General features: G+C 40.3%; 1 protein-coding gene across 2 annotated transcripts in view; it reads left to right on the top strand.

Annotated features, from left to right (window-relative positions):
* The window catches only part of IQCH (IQ motif containing H), a 177722-nt gene extending 161020 nt beyond the window's left edge, over positions 1-16702 (top strand). For both annotated transcript variants that reach the window (XM_070622800.1, XM_070622791.1), the window contains 4 exons: positions 3056-3178; positions 8069-8130; positions 10948-11056; positions 15574-16702. In XM_070622800.1, coding sequence (XP_070478901.1) covers positions 3056-3178; positions 8069-8130; positions 10948-11056; positions 15574-15687 — 408 coding nt within the window. In that variant the 3' untranslated portion in view covers positions 15688-16702. The remainder of the gene's footprint in view (positions 1-3055; positions 3179-8068; positions 8131-10947; positions 11057-15573) is intronic.
* Positions 16703-17003: the final 301 nt, after the last annotated feature.

The raw sequence follows: 17003 nt of genomic DNA, 5'->3' as shown, positions 1-17003 counted from the left end.
TAGTGAGAGAAGCGGTTGGAGCAGTCCACTGAGCAGGTTTGGGAGAGTCTGCCTGCCAAGCCACGTGTCTGGATTTCATCTTGAAGGCAAGGATGAGACCCTGAAGAGCTCCGAGCGTTGACTAACCTGAGTTTGGGAAACGATCAATCTGGTGGTAATGCTCAGAATCCCAGGGACCAGTCGGGGAAGGAACAGCCTGGGAAATTACCTTTAGTGCTGGTCCAAAATGCTCCAGGCCCTGGAGATGCTTTCAAAGAAACAGCAACACGAGTAACTACCACGTGTCAGGTGCCACGTGCCGTGGTAGGTGCTTATCTAATCATCAGGAGTCAGAGAACTTAAAGGACATAGTCAGATCACATGTACAGTGAGTGGCCTAGTCAGCTCTGAACCTCAGTCTTTCTGACTCCATATAACCTTCCCACTACAGAATTCTGTTTGCATCTCCATCTCCCAGGCAGAAGGAGAGGCAGCTCTCCAGGCCATAAAGGTCTGGACTAGGATGGTGAAAGTAACGGAAAAGACATAGCTAGGAGACATGGACCAAATATCCTGGCTTTTCCTTCAGATTCTTCATGAATCACAAGCCCAGCTCTGGCAGGAGAGAGAATTGCATCTGTCTCTGTAGAGAGGAAGAAACCCCAGGATAGCCCGTCCTTACTTGCCGTCCAGTAATACTGGACAGGGAGCTCTTCTGTCAGGCTTTGGAGCCAAGATACAGAGCACTGAGCTGGATCCTGCGACCAGATGCCTGCCTATCTCTCTCCCTCGCTCACTGGGGCCTGCTCTTTGGTTTGCTAGTTTATATACCATGGCAGCATAAGACAAGTTTAAAAGACAAAAATAACCTTGGAATTATCTTGTGAATTCATGGTAATTACTATGCAATTACATGCTCAGTAACCACAATGGAATTCCAGAGTATTTACAGTTCATTTCCATGTACAAAAACTCAGGCTCCTGGGCCTTCCTCGTGAAGGTAGGAGCGTGGCACAGCCTGGCATGGCAGGAGGAGCAGGCCTGGTGGCCACGCCCCTCCAGACTGACTAAAGAGCTGAGCCAGAACATCTCTTAGCCAGTTCTTGTCAACCCACCAATAATTTCTGCCAAGCCCACCAGAGTTACACTGTCCTCCAAAAGATATCCTCTGGGGCAAGGCCTGGAATGATTGTCCTAGGTTGTCATTCTCTAGGGATGGTGTGACTGTCCTCTGTGCTCTATGAATCATCTGCTGCTGCCCCAAAGCCCTCATTGACTGGAAGTCCCCTGAATTATATCCTTTGAAGAGTCTCGAGTCAGACGGAAGTGCTATCTACTTACTCTGTGTCATGTATCCATTCTTTCTTTCATTCAAGAAACACCAAATGCCTGTCCTGCGTTAGCATCATGTCCAGGCTGGGGATTCAGAAAGCGAACAGTGCCTACCCTCAGGAAACCCCAGTCATGCAAGGGAGACAGCCAGGGTAACAATTCATGACAGGTCAGGGTGATAACAAAGGACAGCTGCGGGGCATTTGGGGGTCAAATAGTTTTTCTTTTGTCAAAATAAAATTCTCAACGGTTACAGATGGAACAATACTAATGGAGGTGTGCAACTCAAGAGGCATTAGCCTGCGGGAGCCTAACATTTTTGTAGATGTGGACTCTGCTTACACGTGGGAAGAGCAGGCTTAATTAATAGTACTGATAACGTGACTGTCAGATACAGTACTTTATGTAAGTGTGGAAGGAAAAGACACAATATGTGGAAGAAATATGTCACAAAAGGTGAACCTGAAATCTGAGCGTGTGTGTGTGTGTGTGTGTGTGTGTGTTTCGCACACGCATGCGTGTGTTGTGCAGGCGGGGAAAGGATGTTCATTCTCCACTGGGCACTCAGTCAGCCCCAGTTCCCCTGTGTTATCTCAGAGATGGAGAGAAAGCCTGATGTCTCACAATAGACAGTCTTGGGTCATTATAAGATCCTTGCAGCCAGCTGTGGACTGGTGGCACCTCATTTTTCTTCTCCTGCTCCTAGTCACTGCACAAGGGCAGACACCTCGTTGCCCAGAACTTGAGGGCTCCCGAAGTTCAGAATCTGGGCCAGGCACCTTCATTTTCTATGCTCTGAGCTTGGCCATGGCTCTATGAGCAGTTCTCCAAATTCCCAGTTATCCAAGGACAAACAAAGGTGATTGTCAAAGGCAAATAGCACATCTCACAAAGGACATGATGCAAAACTGCCAGGATCCAATGCTTTCTTTTGCACATATTAAATTTAAATTTTTTAGGTGATATCATTATTGAAATACTTTAAGCTACTGTAACCAGTCTCTTTGGGATAGCTCCCACTGACAGGCAGGTAAGATACAGAATAGCAGTTTCCCAAACTAAGAAGGCAGCTGGAATCAAAATTCTAACATTGGTCTCCTCAAGAGATGGACTACACTTAGTAACTTGCTGCCAAAGAGTACAGTATGGGAAGGGGAAAATATCCTTACAGTGAGAAACCTGGCAAGAACGACCTTGGCCAGGTGATCAAGGTGGGCAGCATCAGCGATAAGTCATGCTGATAGATGTACCCTTGATACCAGGTGATGAAAATGGCAGTTCACCGATGTAGGCCTCCTCTCAAATACACGTGAGAAAAATATCAGACAAACTCAAATTGAGGGGCATTCTACAAAATACCTGATCAGTACTCCTCAAAACAGTCAAGATCAGGAAAAACAAGGAAAGACCGAGAAACTGTCACAGCCAAGAGGGGCCCAAGGAGACAAGATGACTAAGTATAATGTGGTATTCTGGACAGGATCCTGGGACAGAAAATGGGAATCAGGAAAAACTCAATGAAATCCAAATAAAGCACGGACTTCGATAGCAATGTAGCAACTGGGTTCCTTAGTTGTAACAATCATGCGCATCAATGTAAGAGGTTAACAATAGGCGAATGGGGTGAGGGGGATACAGGAACTCTCAGTATTATCTCTGCAAATTTTCTGTTAATCCACAACAATTCTAAAATTGAAAGCTTATTTGTCTAAAGAGTCTGACGTTCAGTTGTGGTCTTTTCCAGTCGCTGGCAGCCAGCCGCTATGCAATGATGAGCACCCAGCTGAAGCACAACAATCTCTCGCTGGTTTTCCACTATGTTTTTCTCCAGATGTGTAAGGCCCACGGCATCGGCTATGACATTGAGGTATGAAGGGTACAGCTGGCCAGGACTGGACCAAATGCAGGCCTGCGGATGATCTAGGCAGCTAATAGTTTGGTGCCCCTTCAAACAGATATTCTTTAAGCGTTAGTTTGGCGTGCAGTCAGAGGAGGGCTGAGTGTGCTTGGGGAAGGGTGGAAAGGCAGCTCCACAGTGGGTGGCATTTGGTCCTGGGAAGTTGAGCTCTGTCCCCAGACTTGCAGACCCACCTTGGTCAGGCAGATTTAGGAGGCATTTGGGGGACCATCTCTTGTCTTGAAGCAGGCCCTGAGCTTCCTGACCCCACCTGAAGCTGCTTATCAGTGAACAGCCTTATTCTGCTCGGGCTGCCATAACAAAACACCAGACTGGGGGTCTTAAACAACACAAATTCCTTTCTCGCAGCTCTGGAGGCTGGAAGTCCAAGGGGAAGGTGCCAGTCAGGTCGGTGAGAACTCTCTTCCTGGCTTGAGGATGACAGCTTTTCTGCTGTGTCCTAACATGGCGGAGAGAAAGAGATCTCTGGTGTCTCCGTAACCTCTCTTATAAGGACACGGGTTCTACTGGAAAAGGGCTCCACCCTTATGACCTCACTTAACCTTAATCACTTCCTTAAAAGTCACTTCCTTAAAATCACTTCTATTTCCAAGATAGTCACATGAGGAGTTAGGGTTTCAACATAGGAATTTGGGAGCAGTTCGCCTGAGGGTGAGAGCTACAGAAAGGGACAGACAGAGAGGCACCAAAGACATAACTAGCATAGTTTAACAGGCTCTGCCTCCAGGTTGCCTATGCTAAACAACTTATAAAGTAAGAAAGGTGAAATAGGGAAGAAAGAGAAATATGGATTGTAGGTAATGGGGTGATAGAACTATATGAAGATGAAAAAGTAACAGAAGAAAAGAGAGAGATAAACTCCAGAGACTAGAAGAATCCGTAAAAGGGGAGGCAGCGGGCAGAGGAGGGAATAAACAGAAAGAAAGAAAGAGACCAAATAATAAACAGAAGTGGAAGAAGAGAGAAGAACAGACAGAGTCATAAAAATCTGAAGTGAGAAGAAGGAGCCATGTGACTACTTGGAAAATTTGGAAATTCTCCAACAATATCCTTGCTTTAGTTTTCCTGAGATGGGTTCCCATCTCTTCAGACCCTGGCGTCCATCCCAGGTCAGAACTCTCCACTTGTTCTTTTAATTACCTTTTCTTGGAGAGGCAGCTGATGAACCAGTGTTTACAGAGCACCCAGTATGAACTAAGCACTATCACTTCACCAACTCTTTATTCTTCATATCTCTCCTGTAAGAAGCTAATATTTCTACCATATCACGGGGGAGGAATTTAGGCTTAAAGGGTCTAAGCACTTTCCCAAGGCATTTTGTAGACTGCCTGACTCTGTAATTGTCCATAAAGTCAAACACGATTCTTTCTCTTACGCCAAGGCATCCCCCATATGCCTTTTTCCCCCGAAGGGCTATACCTCTTCCATATATATTTCTAAAATATTATTACCAATTAAGTCCAAGAATTCTTCAATCCATTTCAAATACTTCTTATGTATTCTTATTATGAATACTTCTTATGTATTCTTCAGCTGAAGCAACACAAACTTCTCCATAGCCCCCATGACTATCTCTCTGTATTTTCCTACAAAAGAAAAAAAAAAGATGTGCTTAGCAATTAATTTCCCTAAAATTTTATTGCCTCCTTGGGTTGTGCTGAATCTAAAAAAAAGACCACTTGCCCTAATTCCAGTGTAACCTCTGCCCCCTGCTCCCACTCTTGGTCGAATTTAATGTGGATGCTCTTTCCAGAAAAAGAAGCAACGTTAACAATACATCATTATCAATGCTACCAAAAGAAGAATCCTCAAAAGTCCTTATTCTCAACATGTTTTTCTTCCCATCATTATCACAGAATTTCAAATGATATTTCTTGTCCAAAATCACAGGGGGAAAAAAAGGGAAATGAGATCACCCTGTGAGTTTATTTTTCCTTGCTGAATAGTGGAAGGAAGCATTGCTGAGTTTGTAACCAACTTGGTGGGTCTCATTCCTGGTATTTCTGTAATGCTACAAGATACCCCCACTGATTTCCTAATGAAATGAAGTTGTAATGAAAGCCATATGGAGAGAAGTGTCATGTTTACTGCTTGTGACAGTGTGGGGCAGGGCTGGTCTCACACATACATGAACAGTGTGCCATGGTCCCAAATAGCTCCAAAACCACCAGCGATCATTTCCTTAGGCCAGGATATTGCATGGTGGCAATCACTAGAGCTTTTCACAAATACTCAGATTCTCTTCCTTCCAGGCACATGATGGAATTATGCTTCCATATCGGACATCACGTAAAGGATGCAAGATACCTTGCAGATCAACTAGTCAGTGGTTCTCAACCCCAGCTGCCCATTAGAATGACTTGAGTGAGGAGCTTTAAAAAGTACAGATGCCCAGGCAGGGCTGGGATTAGGGTGAGGAAAGTGAGGCACTTAGCCAGAGCACAAAATTTAAGGGAGCACAAAAAAAAATCCTCAGTAATAAAGGTAAATAATATTGTTATGCAATATGTTAAAAATAAGAATTATTGCAAAAAATCCACAATGAACAAGATATCAAAATTTTAACTAAAAACATACTGATTTTTTCTTTTTCCTCAAGCTCCACTATGGCTCAGCATGGCACCCAGAGCCCACCCTGGACCAATTAAATCAGTATTTCTGGGGATGGAGCCGAGGCATTATATCTTTTGAAGCACTCAGATAATTCTAACGTGCAGCCTGCATTGAGAGCCACTGTTCTGGTCCAGTGTCTGTCCCATGCCCAGATTTCCTAATAAAATGGGGAGTCATGAGCACTCCAAATTCTGGCATGTGATATTTTTTACCAAATCCCCAAAATGTAGTTTTCTTTTTGTCCTTTCAGTGATGAGGAGTTCACAACTTCACGGGGCAGCCATTTCCACTATGAGACAACTCTAATGTTAATGTTTTATTTGGAGAAAACTGTTAAAAGATAATTTTCAAAAAAGGATAAAATCATGCCTCTCATACAGATACAAAGTTAAACACGTGATAAAGATTTTATTTAACAGAGAAGAATTAGGCAGGTGTTATAACCAGTGCAAAAAAGAATCCAAAAAAACAAACATCTTTATAGATCAGGAATATTGAAAGGAACAAGCAAATGGAGGCAAAACTGGTTTTTCCAGCAGGGGAACAGGAGAGGAAAATCAATTCAACCTCTACCAGACTGGACAGAATTTGCTTATCTCTCAGTCACCTACGACTTAGAGAGTTGATAAATATATCTCCCATGGAATCAGGGCAATAGAGTGTGGTTTAGACAACACATAGTTTTCCATTGGAGGACAAATTATTTTCCAAATAACAAATTATTTTCCGGTTTTTTTAATCCATTGCTGTTAGAGCAGTGGCTTTCAAATTTTGATGTGCATGAGAATCACCCAGGAAGTGAGCTAAAAGGCAGATTCCCTCCCAAAGATCCTGAGCTTGGACAATGGCCATGAAAATGCCTTTTTAGAGCCAGCCCTGATGGCCTAGCAATTAAAGTTCAGCATGCTCCACTTTGGTGGCCTGGGTTCAGTTCCCAGGCATGGAACCACACCACTCGTCTGTCAGTAGCCATGCTGTGGTGGTGGCTCACATGGAAGAACTAGAAGCACTTAGAACTAGAATATACAAACATGTACTGGGACTTTAGGGAGGAAAAAGAAAAAGAGAGACAGATGAAGATTGGCAACAGATGTTAGCTAAGGGCGAATCTTTCCCAGCAAACAAAAAAAAAGATTTTGAAAAATGGCTTTTTAATACACACACTAGATGATTCTGAATGCAGTTCTGAGGCTCAGACTTCAAAAAACACCTAGTCCTGGACAAGAGATAACAAGTGTTGGCAGGATGTGGAGAAAAGGGAACCCTTGTGCACTCCTAGTGGGAATGTAAACTGGTACAGCCACTATGAAAAATAGTATGGAGGTTCCTCAAAAAATTAAAAATACAACCACCATATGATCCAGCCATCCTACTTTTGGGTAGATATCCAAAGGAAACAAAATCACCATCTTGAAGAGATATCTATACCCCCACATTCGTTTAATCATTATTCACAATAGCCAAGATATGAAAGCAACCTAAGTGTCCATCTACAGATGAATGGATAAAGATGTGATATATATACACACAATGGAATATTATTTAGCCATGAGAAAGAAGGAAATCCTGCCAATTGCAACAAGACAGATGGACCTTGAGTGCATTATGCTAAGTGAGATAAGCCAGACAAAGACAAATACTCTATAATATCACTTACATGGTGCAACCTAAAAAACCAAACTCGTCGAAACAGAGAGTAGAATGATGGTTACCAGGGACAGGGGTTGGGGGAATTGGGGAGATGTGGGTCAAAGGGTACCAACTTGCAACTAGAAGATGAATAAGTTCTGGAGATCTAATGCACAGCACAGTGATTAGACTGTCTTATATATTCAAAATTGCTAAGAAACTAGATCTTAAATGTTCTCACCACAAAAACGAAATGGTAATTTTGTGATGTGATAAAGGTCTTAGCTAAAACTACAGTGATAATCATATTGCAATATCTAAATATATAAATCAAATGTAGACCTTAAACTTATTATATGTAAATTATATCTCAATGTTATATGTAAACTATATCTTAATTTTTTTTAAAAAAAACTGTCCTAGAACACATCTATTCCATATTCTGGAGGCAGCCTTTCCAAATGTGTTTCTCACAATATTTGTAGGTAGCGGTACACTTCAATTCAAACAGTCTCAGTGGTCTTAGTATAGAACATTTTCTCTACTTTGCTTCCAACATAATATGCTATTTCTTTTCTCCCCATTCAAATTTTGTAGGAAAGACAAGGAACTGTTTTTATATTATACGAACACCTGAAGAGAGACAAGTTTGGAATGTTGTGAGTATGAAGTGTGTCTATGAGATGTAATAAGCTAAGAAAATAGACTATAACAACCAAGAAGAATGATGCTCCTCCTGCATTTTAATCAGCATGTTGATTTAACAGAAGTCTGTCTTGTTTTATGTGGATCGTCAAGTATTTCATAAAATGACTTTAGATGTGTCAGTGGGAGTTCATAAATATAATTGATTAATTATCCAAAATGGATGGGTAAGAGACTAGTTTGAACCACATATTACACTCAAACACATACACATACAAGGCACAACAATCTGACTGATGAGGAACCAGCTCAGATGTCCTGATTGTGGAAGGGCAGTTGTCATTCTGGAATGCTTAAAAAAGTGCTCTGGTGACTTGGCAAGATGCTCCCCAAAAGGCAGGGTCTGTAGCCCCTCCTCAGGTCCGGTTTCAGCCCTGACAGTCTTTTTTTTTTTTTTTTTTTTAAAGATTTTATTATTTTTTTCCTTTTTCTCCCCAAAGCCCCCAGGTACATAGTTGTATATTCTTCGTTGTGGGTCCTTCTAGTTGTGGCATGTGGGACGCTGCCTCAGCGTGGTTTGATGAGCAGTGCCATGTCCGCGCCCAGGATTCGAACCAACGAAACACTGGGTCGCCTGCAGCGGAGCGCGCGAACTTAACCACTCGGCCACGGGGCCAGCCCCCTGACAGTCTTTTTAAGATACATTCATGCTAAGAAAAATCTTGCGAGCAGCATTGGGAGCTTTCTCTATGCTGCCCTGTTTCCCCCAAATTTCTCTCCAGGGCACTTTGGAGAACTGGCAAAATTGTCTCCTCATCTAGGACTCAAACCTTTAGAGCCACAGCCCTGAACTGTGTCTTACTCATGTCTTAGAATATGGTTATTTGGTACCTTTAAGTCATCCTAAATTGGGAAACTGTTTCTACCCTATATTTCTCTTCCTTATAACATCTACAGTGTATTGAAAAAGAAAAGATGAGCAAATATATACTTCTCTTCTTCGTGTTGCTTGATTTTCTCTGGAGCTTTAAGGAGAGGCTTTTCATGAGATGGCTGGGCTTGGTGTGGCTTTATTGCAATCAGGTCACATCCGGTGAAGAACGTTAGTTGGCCATATCTTTAGGAAAGATGAGGGTTCCAAGAGGGGATGACTTTACAGACCAGAATTTTGTGGTTTGGCTTTGCTGGGATAACTTCATACTGACTCTGTTTATATTGGGGTATTCCTGGGAATAGTGGAATTTGAGGAGAAATTTCAAGGAAGGGAAAATGAAGGAAATTCTAGATAAGATTTAATTAATAGGAAGAGGACTTAGAGTTCATTCAGTCTCTTGCTTCCCAACCTGGGAACCATGGACCCCAGGAGGCTGATGAGGGATGGTGACAGGGGCTTGAATCCATGTGTGGATCCAGATCATACAAACACAAACACACACACACGCACACACACATCTGTATATATTTTTTAAGTATGGCTCTCAATCTTTAGTATATATAAGAATCACCTGAGAGGCTTGGTGAAACTACACATTCCTTGTCCCAAACCCAAATTCGGATTTCATTGATCTGGGGTAGAGCCCAGGAATCTGCTGTTTTAAGAAGCATCCAGGATCTAATACATACTGACCCTGTAGCAGTAAAATACAAATCATTGTTAAAAATTATCGACTCTGAAATTGCCTTTGGCTATCATTCATTCTCTGAAAAGAAGAGATGCTAATGTTCATTAGCTATAAGGGGTAGGGAAGGGCAGTCCTTGGATTTGGGGAATGTAACTTGAAGTTTGAAAACACTGATCTAGTTCAAGTCCTTCATTTCGGAGAAAAAGAAATAAAGACCCAAAGAGCTTAAGTAACTCTCCTCAAAGTCACACCATCAGTGAGTGGCAGGACAAAGAGCCCTGGTCTCCTGTCTTTGGGCCTAGGAAGACTTCTACTCCCACCCTGACCCAATGGAAACGCCAGCCAGGCTAGAAGGCAGCCATTCCAACAGGGTCTAAGCCGTAGACTCAAAGGTGACTTCTTTACAGGTAGAAACTGGCACAGAAGCAAGCCCCAAAGTTTTCTGCAGCTGCCTTAAAGGGTAGCTCTTCAGCTTCACCCCCACAGGATAGAGCAATTTTTAAAAATTAATCCATTCATTTAATCTATTTTTTTCCTTACACTCAAAAAATAACTAGAAAAAAACACCCTGGAGTTTTGTTTCCAAGTTAAAACTTAACAACAATCTGGTTGTTCAGGAATGTTCACTGACCGCAGTATAATTCTACAGGATGGTTTGCAAGTTGTCTCTGAAATCTTGAAGTGTGTGTTCAGCTTTATAAAGGCAGCTGTTCATGAACGGGGCACATTCTTCTCTAAACACGGATGGGGCACACTCATAAGCAGCAGGAATCACTTGTAGACGTGAAATAGAAACTAAACCCCAGATAAGAAGTCTCCAGAATACTGAGGTGCACATGTCACCGTAGACAAGGGAATTGTTAGGCATAAATTAAACTTAGCAACAATTCTCTTAAACCGATTTAAACAATTTTTAAAATGAGCCAATACATCTGTCCTAGCTCAGTGGTAGCCTTTTGCTAGGAACGACGGAAACTATTCCTATATTCTGCTAAGTTGATTAATAAAAAATATTTATTACACAAATCCTTTTTGTTGACAAGTTAAAATGGAGCCTCATCTTTCATATCTCCCTGAAGATTGCCACCTTGTGAGATTGAAAATACTCATTAAATTCCATCACCAGACAGGCACAAATGAGAGGGTGATTGTCTCTAAGCATGTGAGGGGAATCGTTGGTAAACTCATTTGTTTGGATATCATTAACAGAACAATCGGTGAGAATCTCCAGGGGGTCCTCGTGACCTTTGCTCGCAATCTCTTCATCATCCATCAAGAAATATCAGCACCTAATATGCAAGGCGAGACCAATTTTAAGGTGAGGTGTTAATTAACTAACGATCCTGGTTAATTTCTATACAAGGGCTGAAAATACCTCATGCTGGATTGTAAACAAGTGCTAAATCATTTTTTTTTTAATTGTAAGCAGTACATATTTTACGATGTGCAGGGTCAATATTGTAAGGTTCCCACTGAACCCGTTAGTTAAATTTAATAGTTTGAAACTTTGTCTTTGAAATATAGTAGACTTGTGTTAAGCTGCTGCCATTTTCCAAACCCAAGCTTAGAAGACAATGAGACTTTTTGATGTTGGAGGTGAAGTTGAAACGTCACAATGGAGCCAAAACAAAGACTGTCGCAGCCAAAAATCCTTAATATAATCTACCTACATATCAGATAACACAATGTCTGGCTAAGGATTCCTGGGGAGCCCAAGTTTCTAGAGCCAGAGAAGTTCTGAGACCTCAGGAAGGACCAGGTGTGTGGGAAGAAGCAGAAGAAAACCTCAGCTTATACATGAGCCTGCTACTCCACCCTGTTTCTCTAAAGTGGGGTAGATGTTTCATCACTAACATTTTGAAGCTTCCAAATGGCCTTTAAAGATCTTGGATCAGGAAATCCAGTCATGTGTAATTGACTAGATGTCTCTAAACTCTAGAAAACAGGAGCAAGATCTGTATAAGAGTTTTAAAAATACCAGCTGAACAGAGGTGAACACTTGGTACGGATCACCAGTGTCTGTACCTGATTCCCAGCTTGAGTCTTCATCATGTTTGAATGGGTCAAATAACTCCAAGGACTCAATCAGAAACCACATGTGATTCTTCTCTAAAAGGAAAGTCCAACAAAAGCTTGATGAAAATATAATTTTTAAATACATTTTTTTTTCCTTGAGCTAGGGCCTGCTCCCTCTAGTAACAGTAATAATAATAATATTGCTTTACTCTTTAATGTGATTTTATGAATTGGAAGAATGACCATGGCTTTTCCCACAACATGACTCAGAAGATTCAATAAAAAATAGGCCCGATGTTGCATCATCGACTTTCATTGGTCTTAAAGGACCTATGCTCATCATTTATATTCTAAGTTCCTGCCAGCTAGCATCATTTCATCTGTTACCGTCATGTGCAAAACTCTGAGCCTGTCTATATGTCATCAGTTTAGTCTGTCCAAATATAGCTAACAATCAGAATCAGATGGTGCTATGGATTGAACTGTGTCCTCCCAAAGTCTGTGTATTGAAGCCTTAACCCATAATGTGATCATATTTGAAGATGGGGACTTTTGGAAGTAATTACGTTTCAATAAAGTTTATGAGAGTGGGGTCCTCATGATGGAATTAGTGCCCTTATAGGAGACCAGAGAGCTTGCTCTCTCTCCCTCCCTACCATGTGAGGATACAGCAAAAAGATGACTATCTGCAGGCCAGGAAGAGAGCCGTCACCAGGAACTGAATCAGCTAGCACCTTGGCTTTGGACTTCCCAGCCTCCAGAACTGTGAGAAATAAATTTTTGTTAAGACACCCAGTCTATGGTATTTTGTTATAGCAGCCTGGGCAGACCAAGACAGACGGTTTATCCCCAAACCACACAGACTTAGCAGACTCCAAGCTTGGACGTGAGGTTGGCAGAGCCAACTACCATTGACAAAATGAAGCCTATTTCTCTGACCTTTGTCTGACTCCCCAAATCATCTCAATGTTTCTAGGATTCTCCAGTGAATCATTGTTACCTTGACTTTTCTACTCTTGCTAGAAGGTCTAAGGTAAAAACTTTAAATCTCAACAAAATAGGAATAATAGCAAAAACGTGAAAAGTGGAATAGATTCATTTTTAGTAGTATTTTCTGTCTACTATCCTCGTGACATTCTAATAAGTATTTTCGGTTTGTAAACAAGGATTTACCAGCAAAGTAAAGGCTGAATAAAAATAGAAGGTAATGCAGAAAAAGCATTTAACAAAATCTAACATCCTTTACTGATAAAAACACTCAGAGAAACTAGGAATAAAAGGTAACTTCCTAAACCTGATAAGGGCATCTAGGAAAAACCCACAGCTAACATCATAGTTAATGGTGCAGGACTGAAAGCTTTCCCCCTAAGATCAGGAGCAAGACAAGGATGTCTGCTCTCACCACTTCTATTCATCATTGTACTGGAAGTTCTAGCCAGGGGATTTGGGCAAGAAAAGGAAATAAAAGGCATGTAGATCGGAAAGAAAGAAGTAAAACTATCTCTATTCACAGATGACATGATCTTGTATATAAAAAAATCCTAAAGAACCGAGAAAAAACCTATTAGAGCTAATTAACAAGTTCAGCAAGGTTTCAGGACCGAAGATCAATATACAAACATCAACTGTATTCCTATACACTAGCAGTGAATAATCCAAAAGTAAAAAATTTTTTAAATTCCATTTACAATAGCATCAAAAAGAATAAAATACTTAGGAACAAATTTAACAGAAGTACAAGATCTGTCCACTGAAAACTACTATGGGGGATCGGAATTGGCCACCCCAAATGTGTCTCTTTGGCTTGACGATTTTTAAGAATAAAAGACTGAAAGAAACTTTGACCTTCCCCTCTCTAACTGCCTAAAAGCATTTGAGATAAAAGGCCTGTCCTGGGAACAGCCATCCCCATAGATAACTCTGGGTATCAGAAGACTGTGAGGGTCCTTGCTAAGCCCATTCTTATCAAAGTTCTGTCTACCAAACATTTGCTTTTCCATTTCCATGTGAATTGCCTACCTCCCCTTTGAAGTCCCAAACCACTACCCACAACATCGTTCTTTGTCTTTAGCTGAAGATCATATTTAAGGTGGCAGCTTTGGCCATTCTGGTGAGTTGCTCAGTTTTCCTGAGTTTCTCCTGTGTATACATGTTATAAAGCTTTGTTTGATTTTCTCCTGTTATTCTGTCTCATGTCAATTTAATTCATAGACCAGCCAGAAGGACCTAGAGAGGGTAGAGGAATTGTCTCCCTCCCCTACGCTACAAAACATCATAAAAGAAAAAAGACCTAAGAAAATGGAAAGAGATTCTGTGTTCATGGATTGGAAGACTTAATATTGTTCAAACAGCAATACTCCCCAATTGATCTACAGTTTCAATGCACTTCCTATCAAAATCCCAGCTGGCTTTACTGAGTAAATTTACAAGATGATCCTAAAATTCATGTGGAAATGTAAGGGACCCAGAATAGTCAAAATAATCTGCAGAAAGAAGAGCAAAGTTAGAGGACTCATGCATCTCGATTTTAAAACTTACTGCAAAGCTACAGTAATCAAGATGGTGTGGTACTGGCATAAGAAAAGACATATAGATCAATGGAATTGAATTAAGAGTCCAGAATAAATCCATACATTTATAATCAATCGATTTTTAACAAGGTTGCCAAAACAATTCAATGGGAAAAGAATAGTATTTTTAACAGATGGTGCTGGACAAATGGATACTCACATACAAATTAATGAAATTGCACCTCTACTCCATGGCATATACAGAAATTAAGTAAAAATGGATCAAAGACCTAAATGTAAGAGCTAAAAGTATAAAACTCTGAGAAGAAAAACATACATATAAATCTTCATGACTTTGTGGTTAGCAATGCTTTCTTAGATATGGTACCTAAAGTGCAAGCAACCAAAGTAAAAATAGATAATAGATACAATGGAACATTATTTAGCCATAAAAAAGAAATGACGTTCTGATACATGCTACAACATGGATAAACCTTTAAGACATTATGGTAAATGAAAGAAGCCAGACATAAAAGGTGACATATTGTATCATTGCATTAATATGAAATGCCCATATTAGGCAACTCCATAGAGACAGAAAGTAGGTTAGTGGTTGCCAGGAGCTAGGGGAGGAGGAGAGTGGGGAATGGCTACGAATGGTTCCAGAGGTTCTATTTGAGGTAATGAAAATATTCTGGAATTACTTGGTAGTGATGATTGCTTGTGAATACACTAAACCCACTGAATTGTACACTTTATAAGGGTGAATTTTATGGTATGTGAATTCTACCTCAATAAAAAAATAACTAACTAAAATAAAATGGAAAGGTGCCATTTTTCTCTCCAGAAACCAATGCAAAAAAATACTCCCATCAGCCTACTAGCCCCCATTTTAGGATGGCTTGACCAGTGCTTCCAAAATTATCTGTAGGGAAGGACCTGCTTGTTTCATTTTTTCCAGTCTATCATGGATCAATACTTTTGTAAAATACAACAAAAATGAATTACTAGAAAAATGAAATGAAAACATTAGACATAAAATAGAAGCCCATTTTTTTCATTACTACATTTAATAGACATAAAAATTTCTAGGAAGGTTTCCAAGTTCTTACTTTCAACTTTTTTACTCATTTCATCAAGACTGATAACCAACAATTTGTAGATGGGTGCTGGTTGGTAGAGCACACTTTGAGTAGAACTGGTCTAAAGCACTCTTAACTCCAAAAAGAAGCAAATAACTGAGGGCCTCGGGGGAGGAGCTATAAGAGGTCTTTAAGTAAGGAATATTGTTTTTATTGTTCATTTACAGACCGCCATTGATGATATTGAAGACATTCTAGGAGTAACGGAGGAAAACAAATTGAGATTTCAAGAAGAGCTACAGTCCAAAGATGACAAAAACCTCTCTAAATCTGATAAATGAATGATCCTGGAATCCATTGCTGATTTTGGATTCCAATCTGAAGCGAGCTTTCCTTTTGCTGTTAGGAATAAAAGGGGGAAAGTTAGGTTGCTTTGTTTGCTGGGAAGCGTTATCAGAACGGGTTACAATCTAATGCTCTTTTGAAAAAATTGTTTATTAAGTGATCTTATTTTACTTATTAAACCAAAACCTATTTGTGTTTTCACTTGAGAGTGTTGAACAATCTCTCTTCCCAAACTCAGGAAGAAATAGTCTAACAAGAAAGTTACAAGACTTACTAATGTTGCTTCTGCATCAACCTCTTTATAAACTTCAGGATTATGGAGATTTTGTTTTATAAAGTTTTCTCCTCTTATTGTTAATAGTAATTTGTCTTCTGCATTTAAAAAATTGAATGAAGGCTTAAGCATTGCTATTTGGCAAAACACAAATGTCTTTTCTTTTTCAAGAAAATTACATTTGTATGGACGTTTAAAGCAACTCTTTATCATTCATTGTATTTTTATTGTACCAAGCCACTGTTGTTTGTTGTTGCCATTTTTCAAAAAGTAAGGTAAGCCAACATCTAGTTAACTAAAGCATCAGAATTTATCTAGGTGGCAGTATCTGCTCTTAGTTTAAGATATAGTGTAACTCAAGCCCTCTAGCTTGAATAAACATTCGTACTCTCTAGTTCTCCATTTAATACAGCAGTGGAATATTTACAAGCTTAATTCAACAGTACCTTTTAAGGGGCAAATTGTTAAAATTATGCAGTGCTGACACTAACTCTCCGCATTTGCTTCGTAATTATTCAAAATATTTCTACATCACCCAGCTTTACGAAAGGGTGAATATGCAAGTCACAACACCAAAATCACGTAGTTGTTTTAAAGAATGACCTTTATATCTTTAAAAATACTTGAGTGCGTTGAGGAAAGGAGGGGGATTTCTTTACCTATGGAATTTCAATAATTTTTAACTGTGCCTCAGCCACAGGCTGAGTTTCTACAATAAAATTAACATTTGTTGTGTGTGTGAGCTTTTGTTTTGCTATAGTTGGAAATACATTAATTAGCCAGGTTTCCTGTCTGTGCTAGGTACAAGGATGACCTCTTTTTCTTGCCAGATCGCTCTAGTCCATATGAGGGGCCCATTGTCCAGACACTTGACGGATAGGAAGTACTACATGCCCATTAGAGCCTCGCCTCGATTGAAGCCAGAGCAACATAAGGTCCAAGAGACTCATTAGTTCACTGGCACAATCGTGTCCTGAGAGTAAATGAAACCCTCTGTCTCCTTATGGCTCTCATCTGCTCTGGACTTTAAAAGAAAAC

This window comes from Equus przewalskii, chromosome 1 (assembly GCF_037783145.1).
Source record: "Equus przewalskii isolate Varuska chromosome 1, EquPr2, whole genome shotgun sequence".
NCBI classification, from domain to species: Eukaryota; Metazoa; Chordata; class Mammalia; order Perissodactyla; family Equidae; genus Equus; species Equus przewalskii.
The sequence above is the reverse complement of the archived record's forward strand: the minus strand, read 5'-3'. Positions and strand labels throughout refer to the sequence as shown.